Source organism: Cervus elaphus, chromosome 5 (genome assembly GCF_910594005.1).
Source record: "Cervus elaphus chromosome 5, mCerEla1.1, whole genome shotgun sequence".
Lineage (NCBI taxonomy): Eukaryota > Metazoa > Chordata > Mammalia > Artiodactyla > Cervidae > Cervus > Cervus elaphus.
In genome coordinates this window covers 86865552-86884441 of record NC_057819.1, presented here as the reverse complement: position 1 = coordinate 86884441, position 18890 = coordinate 86865552, and the positions used below count along the sequence as shown (strand labels likewise).

Sequence of the window (18890 nt, the reverse complement as noted above, 5' to 3'; positions counted from 1 at the left end):
TGTGCACTCTTCTCTTAATTTTTGTTTTCAATTAGATCACTCACTTCTAAGCCAACTATTCAATAAGCAAGAACAGATATTGGCAAAGTTGAAAATATTTGGAATAAATTCAGAGGCACTAATACACTGATCTTAAAGAGGTTTTTTTTTTTTCATTACCTGTGTTTATGAATGATATGAACTTAAATGAAAAGCTTAAATGAAAACACTTAAATGAAAAGTTTAAGTTCTTACCCCAAGCTTGAAATTTATGAGAAAGATTAACTTCCAAACACTCTTACCCTATCCGAGGAGAAATGTAAGAATATAGAAAGAAAGTGTCATTTGGAATCATTCACATCTTTTTCAGAAATTGAAATTATCCATCCGTCTGTGTGGTCTTATTTGGGAGGCGGGGCTGTGAAGAATTTTTGTTTTAACTTTATTTGCCTCACATCAGTGCAGTGATTCCTCAACCCCACCGGGGAGGGACATCATTTCTTAAAAGTTTTCTGAAACTCTGAAAACTTTAACATTTGGCTAAGACGTCCTCCTTGCTTCTCTGGAGGTGGTCACTTATGTTTTACTGCCTTTTGACACGCAAGAAGCGGAGATGCCCATCCCAAAGGGAGGTGATGTGGGAGATGTCCAGGTGAATTTAGAGATGCTACCTCCTATCGTGGGGATCAGCCAGCCTAGTCCCTAGCGAATGACACCTCTGCTCTCTGGTCTGCCTCTTCCTTTAAGATCTCTCACGTTCCAGGGAAGTGAAGGAAAGCAAAACAAACAAACAAAGAAAAATGTAAAACAAAAGCAAAAAGAAACACCCAGGAACTTTTCTTTCTGCTTCCAGAGAGTGCTGGGCTTGCTTTCCTATTACTGAAGCAAGGAAGTCATCTTCCTCTTTATCCTCCCAATCTCAGTTGAAAGGGATGGAGTACACTATATAGGAGCTTTCATCTCCTCTTTTGTCCAGGTCCTATTTCGGCTTCACCTCTCTCCCCAGGACGTAACTTGGGCAGGAGGAAAAATAGGGGAAGGTCAGTGTTTTGCACAGAGTTTAAGTAAAACCTCTAGAAAGAGGATATTTGTCCCCGACCTCTTCCACCAGCATCCTAACCCTCTGCTTGTCTGTCTAGCGAGGACCCGTGGAGGGCTGCCAAAATGATCAAGGGCTACATGCAACAGCACAACATCCCCCAAAGGGAAGTGGTGGATGTCACCGGCCTGAACCAATCACACCTCTCCCAGCATCTCAACAAAGGCACCCCCATGAAGACCCAGAAGCGCGCCGCCTTATACACCTGGTACGTCCGAAAGCAACGGGAGATCCTCAGACGTAAGTGCTTTCAACCTGCCTCTGCCCCACCAAGACTGACCTCTGCCCTCACTCTGACCCCTGTGGGGCGCCTCAGCTTCCTTCTCATCAACAAGGGCTGCGTGGCACTTGGCACATATAAGGAAGCTGTCAGGTGGATTTGGCTGCCCTGCAATGAGCTGGCTTATGTCGTTTTCTTCTCCCGAGATGCCCTAGTCCCCAGCCAGTTGATTTGCCAAGCCCATCGGTGTGTGGCACACCTTGAATATTTTGGTCCCTGCTTCCAACATCTTTCTCTTTTTTGAAACCAAGTAGGTGACAGCAGAATATTGAACCCGAAGTAAGCCAACCATCTTCTCCCCTTGATCCATGACCATGGATCAGACTTTCCAAGGAAGACATTTAGTAGCAATCAATAATATTGATCACTATTATTGTTATTTTCCTTCTCTCTCGAAGAGTATAAAAAATAGAAGGCACTCGTACATATAGATATGTTAGGAACTTGACCCTGTTGTTTGGGAGGATGGTGTGGGGGGTACAGCTGAGTTCTGAAGCAATTTAAGATGCTTATTCACATTTACCAAAATCGGGAGAGCTTTGAGACCCCAGCTGGTGAGCCTGTCAGAGGAAGAATCTGCTTCTGGCTAAGGCAGGACTCAGTAAAAGCATCTGCATTTGCAACTCTGAGTGATGAATTCTTATCCTTCGCATTGTCTTTCCCAAATTTCCTTTCTGTCCCAAGATTTCTTCAACGCAATAACCCTGAGAGATTTTTGTTTGGAAGGCTAGGGAAGTTTGAACTGCCTTTGAATGATAAGAGTATCAGTGATCTAGTGTTTTTATTTTAGGAAAAGTGTACTTTTACATTATATTTTGATTATTTCAATCCAGCCCTCTTTCTAGGAAAATTTTATGTAAGTTTTCACTCTTCCCACATACTCCCCTCTGGGCTGTGGGCTTCTCTGTCTTTGTTAAGACATGAGTTTCCACCACTTTCTGGGCTGCGTTTTTCCCATCTTGCTAGAGGACTATTTCAAAAATCACTCTTGTTTTCTGTCACACACTGCCCTGAAGTGATGGTTTCAGTACTTATTGTCTCAATGTCCATGGGCTGGAAAGGCCTTCAAGATGCAAGGATGTTAGGGGTTCACCTTATATTGCAGTGATTTGCTCTTTTGCTGGTAGCATTAGATAAGTTGGAGCTTCCTGGTGGTTATAAGGTTATAAGAAGTTTATAGGTTATGAGAAGCACAGTGAGAGCTCTTTGCTACTGAGAGGAAGAGGCCCCTTTTAAACTCAGGGATGATCCACCATCCATGGTGACTATGTCTTTAAGAAATTGTGTGTCTGACATGAAGCAACTCCCTGTAATTCCTGTAAAGCCCAAGAAAAAGTTTCAGGAACGGTAGTCTCCAAAGGCCAGAGAACCCTTGGGATGTGCTTTCACTCCAATCCAAGCCTCAGGCATCATCTCCCATTTGAGTCGCCTCTCTGTATTCTGTGGGACTTCCTTCAGAAAGATGGAGGCAGGAGAGGTCAACCCAAAGCTTCTAAAAGATAGAAGTCCCAGAAAGGTTCTCAAGATGCTTGAGAATGGCATTTTGCAAAAATGTATGACCATCTCTGCAAAGGATTTTTCAATTATTGTTATTATTGTTTTAAAGTCCCATAAGACAGAAAGCTTAAGAAGCATCCCTTCATTCTGTAAATATTATATGGGCACCTATGAGGTGCCAAGCACTTGCTGGGCTGTGAGATACACAGGTTCTTTTCTCCAGGGACTTACAACCTAATGAGGAAGATGAGATGTTTGAATAAATAATGACAGCTTTCTAAGAGCTGTTATAAAAGTATACACAAGGGACAGCCAGAGGAATTGCTAAATTGCCTAGAGACGTCATGGAGGGCTTCCTGGAGGAGGTGTCATTTGAACCAGTTTTTGAAGGTTGAATACAAGATATACTAGCACTGGATAAAAAATGGGAAGAGAGATGAATAAGAGAAGGACACAAGTGGACAAGTAACAAGTGGCAAGTAGTAAGAGAGAATCAGGAGAATAAAAAAGACATATGATGACAAATTTTCATAAGCTAAAAGTAATAAATGGTAATATTCATGAGCCTATCTTCACAGAAAGAATCTCCTTGTCCAGGCTGGCTCTTGAGCCTATAAAGAGGTTACTAATGCCATCTTCTCCAAGTTAATTTTTATGGGCAACAAACATTTTCTGTGCACCAACCCCCCCACCACCACCTTACATTAATCTGGAAAGAAGTAGGGGAGATTTGGTGGTGGGTGGAGAATGTGTGAGAGTCTGGTTCTTCAAAAAGGGCAGCCAACAGCCAGAGGTGGCCATTACTCTGTGGGCAGCTGCAAGTGTGTCTCGCACCCACCACAGATAGACCTTCAGGAGTCAGTTCTGTTACCTCCATCCAAGGCCCGTTGGAAGGTTTTGTGGGTGTGTGCTTTGGGTTTGTTTTTAGTGAGAGGTGATGCACATGGGGCATCACCATCAAGGGTTGTAAGTTCAGCGTCTACAGTCTAGGTTCACATCCTGGCTCCTGCCCCTGGCTCTAACTGGTCTGAACCTCAATTTCTTCATCTGTAAAACACAGATAACAATTCTTCCTAAGAGAGATGTGAGAGTTAGTTGAAGGGATACATTTGGCGGACTTTGTATAATAACCTCACTGTAGAAATGGTTCATTACATGTTTACTGTGATGACAGGTTGGTTTTCTCTTCACATCAAATGAGGAACCTTGTATTAGTCCTGGGTCCTCGCGATTATCCATAGTGACTTTGGCTGTTATTCACGACAACTCCACAGGACCACAGGGAGGAGAGGAGATGCTGAGACAGACACCCCCTGAGCAGGGGACGTCTTTCTCCCCCTCTGATTGTCCCAGACTCCCTGCACTTAGATGGCTGCCGTGAAGACCAAATAATACGGGAATTGTAAAAGTACTTTGTACAGTAGAACTTCCCTTGGAATTTGGGTGATCATCATTGTCATCACCATCATCCCGACCAGGGGTGCATGTTCTAAAAGACTCTTTAAGGCCTTCAAGTCTTCACCAGGCCCATTCCACAGGCAGAGAAGCCAAGGGACCAAGAATTACAGAACTTGGCTGGGACCCTACATTATCCCATGGAGTCAGTGACTTCCTGCTAGTAGATGTGGCAAAGACACTCTCAGGTATCTAAAGGAATTATTGGGAACCAGTGAAAACAGAGCCCAAAGTGGCCTGAGAATCTTCCAAAGTGGGTGGGGCTCCAACCAAAGGTTCCAGTGACATGTTCTGTCTGTTTACCAAGGATACAGCTCGTTAACTCATCTGATCAATGACTGGTTAAACAAAGGCCAGCACTACCTGCATCGGGGGTCTAGGCTTGTTAGGGACCCACCACTTCTTGATGGGCCAAAATGGAAATGGATCTTTAGATTGTTGCAAGTTCCCCATTGCTGGAGGTAGGTAGGTGGAAGGCCTCATGGTAGGGTGTCATGCAGAGCATTCAAGCTGTGGCCTGACTTTGGACCTTGAGAGTTTCTGAGACGTGCAGGGATGACTCCAGGAACCAAGAAAGAAAAACATCAAGGTCCAGAACACGGGCACTGGGAGTTAGGAAATGAATCTGTTATGGGTCCTCGCTCAGCAAGGTGCTTGGCCTCTCTGCTTGTTCATCTGTAAAATGGAGTTAATACTATGATGAACTCTGCTTCATGCAGATGTAAGGAAGAAAACAAGGAGGCTGCCTCTTCCTCGAGTAAATATCAAATCTCATGGCAGCCGCAGAGGCTAGGGGATCGCCACTGGGTGATTGTTGTCTTTCATTCATTCAATCAGAATATCTTGAGGGTCATGATATGCCAAGGTCCTGGGAACTGGACTTTTGGGGGCTCCATACTGTCTATATTTACTTGTCTCCAACTCTTAAAACACCATTCTTAGGAAAGTCCTGTGTTTGCTATCTCTTGCACTTCCCATCTTTCAAATGTGTGGGCAGGTGTGTAAGACCTTCCCCTCTTGGGCTGTTTCCCTCATAAACGGACCCCTGAACACACACACACACACACACACACACACACACACACACACACCCCATTGCCTTTGAGATGATTGAGCTCTAAAGAGCTGCTGCTTCTTTTTCCAATACAAAGATCCAGTTATATTTATTTCAAAGCAGTAGTCAAAGGGTTTGGGGCTTGGGGTTTTACAAAGAGCATAACATAATGTTGATCCCTAGGATCTATCGGTGGAGAGAGCTATTTTCAGCCTCTGAACATTTTGTCTAAGTGCAAATTGTACTTTTTAGCATTTTTCCCTCTAGACCTGAGACTTGGTGGAACTCATCTCCTTGACATCAAAACACAAGACTTCAGGAATCAGAGTGTTGCTTCATGTCTGAGATCCAGTGAGCCAATGAAATAATAATAATAATAAATTGTCCTGAGAACAATGGTCAGCCACGTTTGAGCTCCTCCAAAGAAAGGAAAGGGGTTGGCTTTGGTGGAGCCAACAGAAATGGGCAGTGAGGGGCCTGGTGAGCCTGCCCCCACCCCGGCATTCCCACCTATAGTTAACAGCAGACCCCAAAGCTCAGGGGAGAGACATAAAGGTATTTTTGTCCATTGATCTGTCTGTCTGTCTGTCTATCTGCTGAGTGAAGGCTGCAGACTCTATCAAATCTACTCCTTTCTCTTTTCAGAATTCAACCAGACAGTCCAGAGTTCTGGAAATTTGACAGACAAAAGCAGTCAGGATCAGCTGCTGTTTCTCTTTCCAGAGTTCAGTCAACAGAGCCAGGGGCCTGGGCAGTCCGATGACGCCTGCTCTGAGCCCACCAACAAGAAGATGCGTCGCAACCGGTTCAAATGGGGGCCCGCGTCCCAGCAAATCTTGTACCAGGCCTACGACCGGCAAAAGAACCCCAGCAAGGAAGAGAGGGAGGCCTTAGTGGAGGAGTGCAACAGGTAACCCCACCGGAAGCTCCCCCAGGGCAGGCGGGCAGGCACATGGACCTGAGCTCCATCCCCCCAGTCCTGGAGTGTTGAGACACTAGTGCTTAGTCACTCAGCCATGTCTGACTCTTTGCCACCCCATGGATGGTAGCCCGCCAGGCTCCTCTGTCCTTGGGGATTCTCCAGGCATGAATACTGGAGTCAGTTGCCATGCCCTCCTCCAGGGAATCTTCCCAACCCAGGGACTGAACCCAGGTCTCCCACATTGCAGGCAGATTCTTTACCATCTGAGCCACCGGGGAAGCCCACTTATCCAGATAACTGTGGCTAAATCAGTCTTTCCCAAAGTGTGTTCCGCAGAACCCTCATTTCAAGTCATTACTAAGTCAGCCTGAGAAACATCACCTGCATACTTTCTCTTAGGGAGTCACAACGGTACATTCTTAAAGGCTCTGAGAAGTCCTGCAGTCAAGAAACACACTTCATTTTGCTGAACTGGTTGTTAACCAGGGGATGTCTTTCTGTGGCATAGCCCTATGAACTATTATCCCAGGGAATGATGGAGAATGATCGTCTAAAATATGCCAGTGAAGGGAGAATCATGCGTTTGATCCCCCTACAGACCAAAGGAAAGGTATTCCTTAGCCACAGACTGGCTTTGGCCTAAACCAAATGTTGGTTCAAAGGGAAACTAAGCAGGAGAGCAAGAATTGGTCAGAATTCCCTCCACTCTGCCCATGCTGATTAGAGTTGTTTTTGTAGAGTTCATTTGTTTTTAATGACATGGAATTTTTTTTAAGCTTTTATTTTGTATTGGGGTATAGCCGACAGTGAAGGGACTCAGCCATACATATATATACGTGTATCCATTCTCCCCCACACTCCCCTCCCACCCAGGCTGTCACGTTTTAAAGAAAACTATTTGAAAATCCTCCAGATATCCTTTAGCTTCATTCCTGCCCCATCTGCTCTGATTCCAACCTTCACTTTTTAAAAAAATCTGCTCTTTGCTTTGGCTAAGATCTGTGGATTCTCTCTGTCTCTGGGCTAGACCGGCTCTGGCAGGGAGATGATGCAGCTAGGGAGGTCTGGCAGGGGCCTGGGGAGGTGAAACCCTCTGCCCAGACATGTCACAGAGTCCTCAGCTATGCTCTGGCCCCCACTGATGAGAGGGAAGCCCCCCAGTATCCAGTGGTGTCTAAGAATCTCTCTCACACCTGGCACTGGGGTTTCCTCAGCGATGATGACTGGAGACCAGCTATCTCTGCTGCTGTGTCCTCATTTATTCCTCACCCAGTTTGCCCTTTGGAAGTGATTCCTGTTGTGTGAATAAGGAATCTGGCTTCCATGGCATCTTTGCAGGGTGTCTAAACCCTGGAAGACCAGAAGTCGTTTCAGAGTGCTATGGAGGGGCTCAAACTAGGCTAGCAAAGGAAATTGTCTTTTGTAGGACAGGAAAAATAGTCACACACGGTGTCAAGAGGCTTCCGCCTGAGATGCCTGCCCCTCACCTTCCTCTCTTGTTCAGGAGCCACACCAAAGGCTAAGCCCAGGCTTCTGGGGCAGTGAACCTACTCAGGACCTGTGTTCCACCCTGCTCCAGCCATCCAGCCATCTCATCAGATAACCACACAGGCTGGCCATTTCTTAGGCTTCCCAAACTCTATCCTTGGCCGCTTCACACTTCTTGCCACTCTTCACACTCCTTACCAGCACCCTCCCTGCTCCATGATAGTATGAGTGTGTGCTCAATCACTCACTCATGTCCAACTCTTTCTGAGCCCATGGACTGTATGTACCTCGCCAGGCTCCTCTGTCCATGGGATTTCCCAGGTAAGAATACTGGAGTGACTTGTCATTCCCTTCTCCCAGGGATCTTCCTGACCCAGAGATCGAACCTGAGTCCCCTGTCTGATAGGTGGATTCTTTAACCACTGAGCCACCAGGGAAGCCCCCCGCTATCATGTACCTGGGGCCAAATGTCAGTGGGCCTTCCCCCAAACCACCCTCACTCACCATCTCCCCTCTCTCTTGTTCTCAGGGCGGAATGTTTGCAGCGAGGCGTCTCCCCTTCCAAAGCCCACGGCCTGGGCTCCAACCTGGTCACTGAGGTCCGCGTCTACAACTGGTTTGCAAACCGCAGGAAGGAGGAGGCGTTCCGGCAGAAGCTGGCCATGGACGCCTACAGCTCCAGCCAGACGCATGGCCTGAACACCCTGCTCTCCCACGGCTCCCCCCACCACCAGCCCAGTACCTCCCCTCCAAACAAACTGCCAGGTAAGTAGGGCCCAGCCCCACCACTTGGCAACCCGACCTTCCGGCTTCTCCCCTAAGGGTCTCATGATGTCTCAGAAGAGGAAGTGCTTTGGGACGGTCCTAGGGCTGACTTCCTTCTGCTGCTGAAATGTTCTCATGAGAGTAGCGTGCGGTCGTGGTCGGATTTCCTCTGCATCCTTGCTTAGCCTCCAGGGAGCCCTGCTCCCCATTCTTCTCCAGGCTCCTTTCTCCTGTGTGTGTGTGTGTGTGTGTGTGTTGTGTGCGTGTGTGTGTGTGTGTGTGTGTGTGTGTGTGTGTGGCTGCTGACTCAGCGGGTCACGGCCGCCACCAGATAAGACGGAGCAGCCTGTCTGTCTGTGTGCCAGGTCCACACCTCCGGCAGAGGGGTCGCCTCCTCCACCCCGTTCGCGTGCATCCCCAGGGCTCTGTCCATCTGCAGCAGGAGGAGTCCAGGGGCCACTGGGCAAGGACCCCTCTGCTTGGGGACGTTTGTGCGCTGCCAGAGTTAGGGTAGGGTTGGTCACATGAAACCTTGGCAGTAATGAGTTGGTCAAAATCGGCCGAGTACCTACTGTGCGCTGTGTGTGCCAGGCCCCGCCCGGCCTGGATGAGGATGCCCCTGTTCTGGGGCGTGGGCTTGTCGGGAGGAATCCCACACCTTCCTTCCTGGTGGGAGAGCACCCCCACATGCTGAGGGCTGTGTGGGTCCTTCCAGGAAAGCTGGCTTCCCAGCATGATGTGTTTGCTGAGGTTGGTGTGGTGCCCGTGTAGACAGAGCGTGGTACGGTCTACTGCCTGCTCCGGGAGGGGTTTGAAGAAGGAGCCAAGCGCCACTTCCAATGCTGGGGATGGCTCTGAAACCACTCTGTCCCCTCACCGGCTGGTTGCCCTTCTGCTGGGAGAGGCCTGAGACCTGGGAGCTGACCTGAGTGCCGGGGGTGCTGGCTCAGAGCCCCGACCTGGACGAGCTGCAAGCATCCACTCCTCACTGTGCCCCCACCTCCCGCACCATCGGCATGACCTCCTCGGGGGTCTCTGTCCAGCGTGAAGCCTGGGCCAGGGAGGGGCGCTTTTCTGGGTGCTGTTGCCAACTGAAGGGAAGGGCTCAGCCACATAGGAAGAAAGTTGGGGTCACTCCTGAGAGGCAGCGAAGCCTGCAGATGAACACTGGCCCAATGGCTAAGTAAGGCAGCCCCTCTGCGGTAATAATCCAGGGAGCTGGAGCTGAGAGCTGCGGGGGGCGTGGCTGGGGCAAGGGGCGTTATTGAGAAGACAATGGCCATTGTGCTGGGACCTGTGATCTCCACACCAAAGTCAGGGAGCCTGCAAGCCAAACAAAGGCCCAGTGGCTTTCTGACAAGCTGCGGTTGTGGTGAGGTCACCACAGGGTCGACAGCTTAGGCATTCTGTATAGTGACAGGAGACCCAGAGAGGCGGGGCTGGAGGGGCCAGAGCAGGTACCAGGGCCTGGGCGGGGGGCCGGGAAACACAGCCCAAGACACCACCGATCGATCCGTCTCAGAAGGCACGTCCCACTGGAAGTGGATTCTCCGGAGTCCCCGGAAGTTGAGACTGTGTTATGTATCAGGGAATGTTAAAACTGGGAGGTACTTGGAAGAAGGAAATTGAGGCCCAGAAAGAAGTAGTAACTTTGCAGAGTTCCCTAAAGCGATGGTAGCGGAACAAGGACTAGAACCCAGGGCTATAGAATCTCACCCTGTACCTTCCTACAGCACAGACACAGGCTGAGAGTGGACACCAAGCTAGTGATGAGTAAGACACGCATCTCTGCCCCTGGGGGCTTCTGGTCTAGTTGGGAGGCTGGCGTGGAGCCCCCAGAACTGCCAGGGATCAAGTTTATCTTTGAGAGTTTCGTGCCCCTTGGTAGGGAGGAGCTGCTATTTATGGAAGGATCCTTATGGGCCACTGTATATTTTTAGTGTCTACCTTTCTCTCTCCCTGAATTTTAACTCAGTTCATCAAGATGGTCCACACCCACCAGGGACTGATTCTCTGGACTTAGTTTTGAATCCTGGTTCTAACCCCCATAACCTGCAGCGCGGCCAATTCATAGAATTTCTCTGAGTCTGAGTTTCCTGTCTGTAAAATGGAGATAGGGTACCTCCCACCTGGGGTCCACGTGAGAATTCAGTGAGAGACTGTGTAAACATCGTCTTTCCCAGTAAACCATAACCGTTGTTTGTTGTTGTTTAGTCACTGTTGTGTCTGACTCTTTTGCAACCCCATGGACTGTAGCCCGCCAGGCTCCTTTGTTCATGGGATTTCCCAGGCAAAAATACTGGAGTGGGTTGCCATTTCCTTCTCCAAGGCATCTTCCCAACCCAGGGATCGAACACACGTCTCCTGCATTGGCAGGAGGGTTCTTTATCACTGAACCACCAGGAAAGCCCAAACCATGATTACTGTCACCATTATTATTACCACAGAAAGCTAAACAAATGGTCACGGCAACAGTGAGTTCACCTCAGTTCAGTCGCTCAGTCGTGTCCAACTCTTTGTGACCCCATGGACTGCAACACCCCAGGCTTCCCTGTCCATCACCAACTCCTGGAGCTTGCTCAGACTCATGTCCATTGAGTCAGTGATGCCATGCAACCATCTCATCCTCTGTTGTCCCCTTCTCCTCCTGCCTTCAATCTTTCCCAGCATCAGGGTCTTTTCAAATGAGTCAGTTCTTCACATCAGGTGGCCACAGTACTGGAGTTTCAGCTTCTGCGTCAGTCCTTCCAATGAATATTCAGGACTGATTTCCTTTAGGATGGACTGGTTGGACCTCCTTGCAGTCCAAGGGACTCTCAAGAGTCTTCTCCAACTCCACAATTCAAAAGCATCATTTCTTCAGCACTCAGCTTTCTTTATAGTCCAACTCTCACATCCATATATGACTACTGGAAAAACCATAGCTTTGACTAGATGGACTTTTGTCGGCAAAGTAGTGTCTCTGCTTTTTAACATGCTGTCTAGGTTGGTCGTAGCTTTTCTGCCAAGGAGCAAGCCTCTTTGGTGACAGGCAGCAGGAATCTATTTCCTTTTCAATTTCACACATTGGGGCCTTATTGCTAAAAGACAGTGAACTGTTCTGGCCCTGGGGCTGGGGTGCAGGATGCTACACCCCAGGAGGTGTCCCTGTCCTCAGCTCCCAGAGCGGGCAGCACAGGAGCGGTAACGGTCTCCAGGGAAGTGGGCCCAGGCCACCCAGAAGACAGGCTGAAGCCCAGAGCTCGGGGAGGGTCTGGTCTGCACTCCTCATGATATACTTACTTACCATCATGGTCCCTGCAACCAAGCTGTGGTCTCTAACCAAGCCCCAAACTTACCTGGATGCAGAAAAGAGCTCTACGGTGGCCGAGGAGAAAAGAACATCCAGACTCAAGACTCGCAATTTCTAGGGCTGAGCTGGGGAGAAAAAGTCCCCATCCCCAAGCCCCCACCCTGTCCCCTCTTTCCCCTCCAAACTCCAGTCCCCGAGCCAGGAGGGCAGGAGGCGCCTTGAGACGCATCTTCCCTTGACCCTTCTCCCTGGGGAGGAGAGCACCTCTTCTGTACCTAAGCCCCCACCCCTCCCCCGGCCACGCTGACAGTGCTGTGGCCCCACTTGCCCATGGTGACCACAGTGTGACCCTGGCCCTGGAATGTCCGGCACAATAGGAGTGGCAGGAGGAGCCCATTGCCTCTGTCAGCGGCTGATTGGTGACAAGGTGCCCTACAAACACATGGTCAGCAGAATCAGCTGTTTTCGGCGTTGCCCCTCCCGGCTTTACAATCACACGCCAGCATGCAGCCCGGGGTTGTCACGGCTTGTCTCCCTCATGCATGCTTAATTGACAATTAAGTTGGGGCTTTGAACAAGCCTGGCTGCCGCTGATGGGCCTTCATCTTTCCAGGGAGTGTCACAGGGGCACCCTTTGTTTGCTCTGCTTGGGGGCCTGGAGTTACTGTAGCCGGCTGCCAGCAGCCATTTATCTTCAGCCGGGAAGGCCTTTATCTGCAGCCCCCCATCCCAGCTCTCGCCAGCAGGAGCTGTCCCCAGTTATAGGCCCTGTGACAGCCCATTCTGAGGCCATTGAGCAGGCCCCGAGTGATGGCCCCAACCTCCATTCTGGAGCAGAATCAAGGGAAAGGCCCCCCAAAGGTCAGAGAGCAGGGCTGTGGCGAGGAAGCGGACTGGTTGGAGACTGGTGCCTGTATTGATCCGCCCAAGGAGGAGGAGGAAGTTGGCGTGGGATGGAAGCTGGGCCAGCCTTGGCTCAAGCCCTGGGATTGGCTACATCATCTCTGGTGGCCTTGCGTACTGTCCCCTTTGCTCCTGACTGTGGCAAACTCACCCAGCTGCCTCCAGCAAGGTCCCCTGGCCTCCTTGTGATAGCAAGGGAGAGGCAGAGGTCTCCATCAGCCTTCACTCACCCAACACCTGATCTCCTGTATCACCTTTCAAGGAGGTGGAGGCTCACTCTCCTTGAAATAAAGGGAGTCCAGAGGCGAGAAGAAGCCTCACAGGATAACCTTTGGATGCCCTGAGCCCCAAAGCCTCTTTACCCAAGAGGAGGTGTGTCTTTCTTTTTTGTTGTTGTTTTGTTACCATCTTACTTCTTTATTTTTGGCTGTGCTGGGTCTGTGTTGCTGCCTGGGTTTTCTCTGATTAAGGCAAGCAGGAGCTACTCTCTAGTTGTGGTGCGAGGACTTCTCTTGTTCCGGAGCAAGGATGCTCAGGCTTCAGTAGTTGCGACTCCCGGGCTTCAGAGCACAGGCTCAATAGTTCCCTGGTGGCCCAGTAGTAAAGAAGCCGCCTGCCAATGCAAGAGACACAGATTCAATCCCTGATCTGGGAAGATCCCACATGCCGCGCAGCCACTAAGCCTGTGTGCTACTACTAGAGACGTGTATTTCTGTGGCTGCTTGCTCCTCCCTCCCTTCAAATGCCATTTCCTCCCTCTCCTAGCCCAGGGGCTGTTCTTGCCCCGCCCCCGCCGTGGTCAGATCAGAGCTAGAGAACCAGAGAATCCTGCCTCCTGCCTCCCCCTCATCCCCTGTTACTTCTTCTAACTTGCCTGTAGAAATCTAACCCTGGGTCTTAGACTAATCAGACTCTGGGTCAGGACATCCATGTGGTCACTCTGACTTTACCTGACAGTGAAATCTACAGAATCCAAGGAAATCTCAAAAATGCCCAGGGTTGTGAGTAACTTTGAATAATCAGAACAGCTAATGCTGATAGAGCCCTTCCTGGATACCAGGTCCTGGGCTATATTTGCATCATCTTATTTAATCCTCACGACTTCATAGGGTGGACACTATCTATATCCTTACCCCATTTTATAATCAAGAAATGTGAGGTGTTTAGAATGCAAGTACTTTACCCAATTTCCCTGGTGGCTCAGTGGTAAAGAATCTGCCTGCAATTCAAGAGACGTAGGAGACACAGGTTCAATCCCTGGGTGGGGAAAAGTCTCCTGGAAGATGAAATGGCAACCCACTCCAGTATTGTTACCTGGAGAATCCCATGGACAGAGGGGGCCTGACAGGCTACAGTCCATGGGATCAGAGTCGAACACGGCTGAGTGAACGTACAGGCACATGGAGTTCATAAGCGGCAGAGACAGGTTTTGAACGGACTTTCTCTCTTCGCTTTCTGCAGATGCTAAGCGCTTTCAGGCATGGAAAGCAACACTCACAGGATCCTCCTACAGTTCCTTCTTCTCCCACATTCTTACTATTCCTCTTTGAATGACAAAGGGGCTTTAAGGGTGGGGTCTCCCGGGCTGGCTGTTTTGCAGCTTCCCCGCCTCATCCCACCCCCCACCCCCGCAACTGTTGCCCCTGACCAAGGTGGATTCTCTGCCCTGCCTAGGGAAGAAATCAAAGCCCCCTCTTTCACCACCCCATCCCCATCTGGGTGGAGATTTGAACTGCCCTTGCAGTCGGCACTGTCTGGGGCACTAAATGCCTTAACAACTTAATGGGGCTTCGGAGACAGTGCAAGCACCTCGGCTCACCTCTGGAGTCCCGCCCACTCCCTGGGCAGCAGACAAGCTGAGGGGGTTTATGAGGGCAGTTGTAAAAATATTCATCTCCACAGCAGCAAACCTCCCCATAGTAAAGAAGCCCCATTGTCCCTCAGTATAAGGTTCTTTTCGTTCAGAAGAGAAGCAAACCCTGCCTTGTGTCATCTGCTATTTTAGAAAACACGTTTATAGTGATGTGGAGTTCCGGGTGGCCAGGGCTCCACTGTTCTCCTTGTAGGGACTTTATCTGACTGCCATTTTATCTGTTGAATTCAAAGGTCATTTTATCTTGCGGGTACCACCCCATCGGCTGCCACTAGATTCGGGAAGACAATCAGGATATTAATGAGATTAAGAGGCCCAGCCTTCAGAGCATTCTGCTGGCAGCCTCCCCCTGATAGCGGGCCAACCCTGGTCTGCATACAAAGAAGCCTGGCTGCCCAGGTCAGTGGGGCTCCAGCCTGGCCACAAAGGGGCCGAGCAGATACTGGAGTCCTATCGCTGGAGCAGCCCTACCTGCCTGCCTAATCCCCCTGAAGGACCCTTAGGGAATTCAAGGACTCCTTGCTGCCTTCCGTGGGGTCCTGAGGTGGAAGGAAGCTGCCTGCAAGCACATTGCCCCCACCTGCAGGTTGTGGGAGAAGTGTCCTTGGAGTCTGTTTGTTGAAGGTTTGATGGAAACTGACAAGAACTGGGAGAGAATTAAGCGCCAAAGGTGCAGAGAGAGGCAGGGAGCTGTGCTAGGGTCTTTGAAGCTAACTGCTCGATAGGAAGCCACAATATCAAACATGAATGGGGAGGGGGCAAAAAGCGTATATATGTATATATCATAATGTATATATGCATATATACATATATGTATATTTGAAATCTAGCCCCCAAATAAAGTCAAACACATTCAGTCCTGGTTATCATCCTAGCTGTTCATAAGAACTCGGCTACAGAACTTCCCTGGTGGTCCAGTGGTTAAGAATCTGCCTGTCAATGCAGGGGACACAGGTTCGATCCCTGGTCGGGGTAGATCCCACATGCCTCGGAGCAACAAAGCCCATACAGCCCAACTACTGAGCTCACATGCTGCAGCTGCTGAAGCCCGTGTACCTAGAGCCCATGCACCACAATAAGAAAAGCCATTGCGATAAGAAGCCCATGTAACACAACTAGAGAGGAGCCCCACTCGCTGCAACTAGAGAAGGCCCACGTGTAGCAATGAAGACGCAGTGCAGCCCCTCAGAAAAGAACGCTAGTGTTGAGGTTGGCAAACTTTCTATGAAGAGCCAGATGGTGACTGTTTTAGGCTTCTCAGGCCATACTGTCTCAGTCACAGCTGCTCAGCTCTGCCTTTGGAGAGCAAAAGCAGCCATGGACCAGGTGTGAACAAATGGACATGGCTGTGGTGGGATTAAAATTTTAATTTCCTATGATTTTTGTGTATCACAGAATACCCTTTTTTCTTTTTAAAAACCACTTAAGGATAGAAAAAACATTCTGAGCTCATAGGTCGTTCAAAAACAGGCTGCTTTGGCCTGCAGACCACTGTTTACTGACCTTTGTTCTAGGACAATGGTTCCTAAATCTTACCGCACCTTAGAATCAACTGGAGGACTTCTGAAAATCCCAGTGCCTGGCCGTGCCATAGATGCCTGACCATCAACAACACTGACATTTAATATACGCTAAAGATATTCCTTGGAGGGAAAGTTATGACCAACCTGGATAGCATATTAAAAAGCAGAGACATTACTTTGCCAGCAAAGGTCCGTCTGGTCTGGTCAAGGCTATGGTTTTTCCAGTGGTCATGTATGAATGTGAGACTCGGACTGTGAAGAAGGCTGAGCACCGAAGAATTGATGCTTTTGAACTGTGGTGTTGGAGAAGACTCTTGAGAGTCCCTTGCACTGCAAGGAGATCCAACCAGTCCATCCTAAAGGAGATCAGTCCTGGGTGTTCATTGGAAGGACTGATGCTGAAGCTGAAACTCCAATACTTTGGCCACCTCATGCGAAGAGTTGACTCATTGGAAAAGACCCTGATGCTGGGAGGGATTGGGGGCAGGAGGAGAAGGGGATGACAGAGGATGAGATGGTTGGATGGCATCACCGACTCAATGGGCATGAGTTTGAGTAAACTCTGGGAGTTGGTGATGGACAGGGAGGCCTGGCATGCTGCGATTCATGGGGTCGCAAAGAGTCGGACACGACTGAGCAACTGAACTGAAAGATACTCCAAGCTATGGTTTTTCCAGTAGTCATGTACAGATATGAGAGTTGGGCAGTAAAGAAGGCTGAGTGCAGAAGAATTGATGCTTTCAAACTGTGGTGCTGGAGAAGACTCTTGAGAGTCCCTTGGACTGCAAAGAGATCTAACCAGTCCATCCTAAGGGAAATCAATCCTGAATATTCACTGGAAGGACTGATGTCGAAGCTGAAACTCTAATACTTTGGCCACCTGATGCTAAAAATGAACTCATTGGAAAAGACCCTGATGCTGGGAAAGATTGAAGGCAGGAGGAGAAGGGGACAACAGAGGATGGGATGATTGAATAGCATCATTGACTCAATGGACATGAGTTTGAGCAAACTCCAGGAGGTGGTGAAGGACAGGGGAGCCTGATGTGCTACAGTTCATGGGGTCGCAAAGGGTTAAACAGGACTGAGTGACTGAACAATAACAAAAAAGATACTCTAGGGAAATGCTGTTATAAATTCAGTGGGCGTAACAACAGAATCATGAGCTATGGAGGTCAACCTGGATTCCAACCTCAACTTGGCCACTCATCAGCTCTGTGACCCTGGGCAAGTATCTGGGATCTCTGAGTCTCAGTTTCTCAATGTGTAAAATGGGGGCGTCCACTCATGCAGATGCCAAAGGATTAAATGAGATAATATATGTAAAGCACCGAGGATATAGCAGGCTCTCATAAATGGTACCTATTAGCAGTCCTTGCAGAGCTTAGTGGTTTGGCTTATTCCTCTTTCCTTCTGTTCCTCTTATCTTTCGATCTTAACTTTGAGACAATTTGAGTAGTTCTACTAGATACTCATCTTGGTGTTTGCGGCAGACTCAGGCTTTCTTCTTGGAGTAATTGGGTCTGAGGAAGGCTTTCCTGCTTCCAGGAAGGACTGCTCTGTGATAGCCATAGGGCGTTTGCAGCACCATGGGCTTCTCCAATGGCTCAGCAGTAAAGCATCTACCTGCAATGCAGGAGACCCGGGTTCGATCCCTGGGTCAGGAAGATCCCCTGGAGGAGGAAATGACAACCCACTCCAATATTCTTGCCTGGAAAATCCCATGGACAGAGGAGCCTGGTGGGCTACAGTCCATGGGGTCCCAAAGAGTCAGATGTACATGACTGAGTGGCTGAGCACACATCCAGTGCCACAGGTTTCAGTGAATTGATGCTAAACAGTGAGAGAAAGCTGGGAAGAACCATGGATGGCCATGGGTACAGGCGGGGTCATGACCATGTAGCAAATGGTCAGGTACTTAAGATGACCCTGAGTTTCCTCCACCTAATAAGGCATTCCTCTCCTTTAATGAAGGTTGTGAGTACCCTTGCTTGTTGGTAATTAGCCCTGGGAACCTGCCACTTAGAGGGGGTGTGGTGCTTTACTGGTGGAGGCCAAATCTGAGAAGCTTCATGACCTTTGTTCTTAGGAAGGAAGCTCCCCAAACTTCAGGCAAAAGAGCAGTAAGAAGGGGTTGGGTGGACACAATTCCCACAGTGAACACCGAAAACCTCAGATACTCCTGAGGGCTGAATTTCTGGAAGCGACATTCCTCTACCTGAGCCATCTGCTTTAAGATACCTCCCTAGAACCCTCTGGTCTGGCTTCAGCAGCCCTGTCCAAACCACACCTGTGGGAGTTCAGCCACGGAGGAGCTTGACCAGCAAGGCTCAGTCTCTCCAGCCCTCTAGGATACTCAAGAGATTTCTCAGGACCTGTACACGGTGTGTCCCTCCCAAGCTGGAGACACACCGTGCATATAGACGCTCTTTAGTGTCTATTGACTTTCCTAAGGGAAGTCCACATCCCCTAGGCGAGCTGGTCACAGGCAGCCCCTTTTCAGGACCACGCTCAGAGGGGTGTCTCTGGGTAGCAAGGTGTAGCATCCCAAACAAGGTTGGGCTTGAATTGTGATTCTGTCACTCCGTGGCCATATGGCCTCAAATGAGTGACTTAGCCTCTCTGAGCCTTGGTTTCTTCATTTGTTAAACAGGGATCATAACATATATCTCCTTCAGGCTATCATGTGAGGCTTAAACATGATAAAATGCATCCAGCACCCCCACATGGTGCTTGACCCGGAAGGAGTTATTGGGTTGA

General features: G+C 49.4%; 1 protein-coding gene across 6 annotated transcripts in view; it reads left to right on the top strand.

Annotated features, from left to right (window-relative positions):
* Nucleotides 1-18890, top strand: part of HNF1B (HNF1 homeobox B) — a 63232-nt gene that overhangs the window by 4046 nt on the left and 40296 nt on the right. For 3 of the 6 annotated variants that reach the window (XM_043902984.1, XM_043902983.1, XM_043902981.1), the window contains exons 2-4: nt 1119-1318; nt 6010-6274; nt 8304-8539. In XM_043902984.1, the coding sequence (XP_043758919.1) occupies nt 1119-1318; nt 6010-6274; nt 8304-8539 (701 nt within the window). The remainder of the gene's footprint in view (nt 1-1118; nt 1319-6009; nt 6275-8303; nt 8540-18890) is intronic. The other 3 variants (XM_043902986.1, XM_043902985.1, XM_043902982.1) reach the window with 1 other exon arrangement.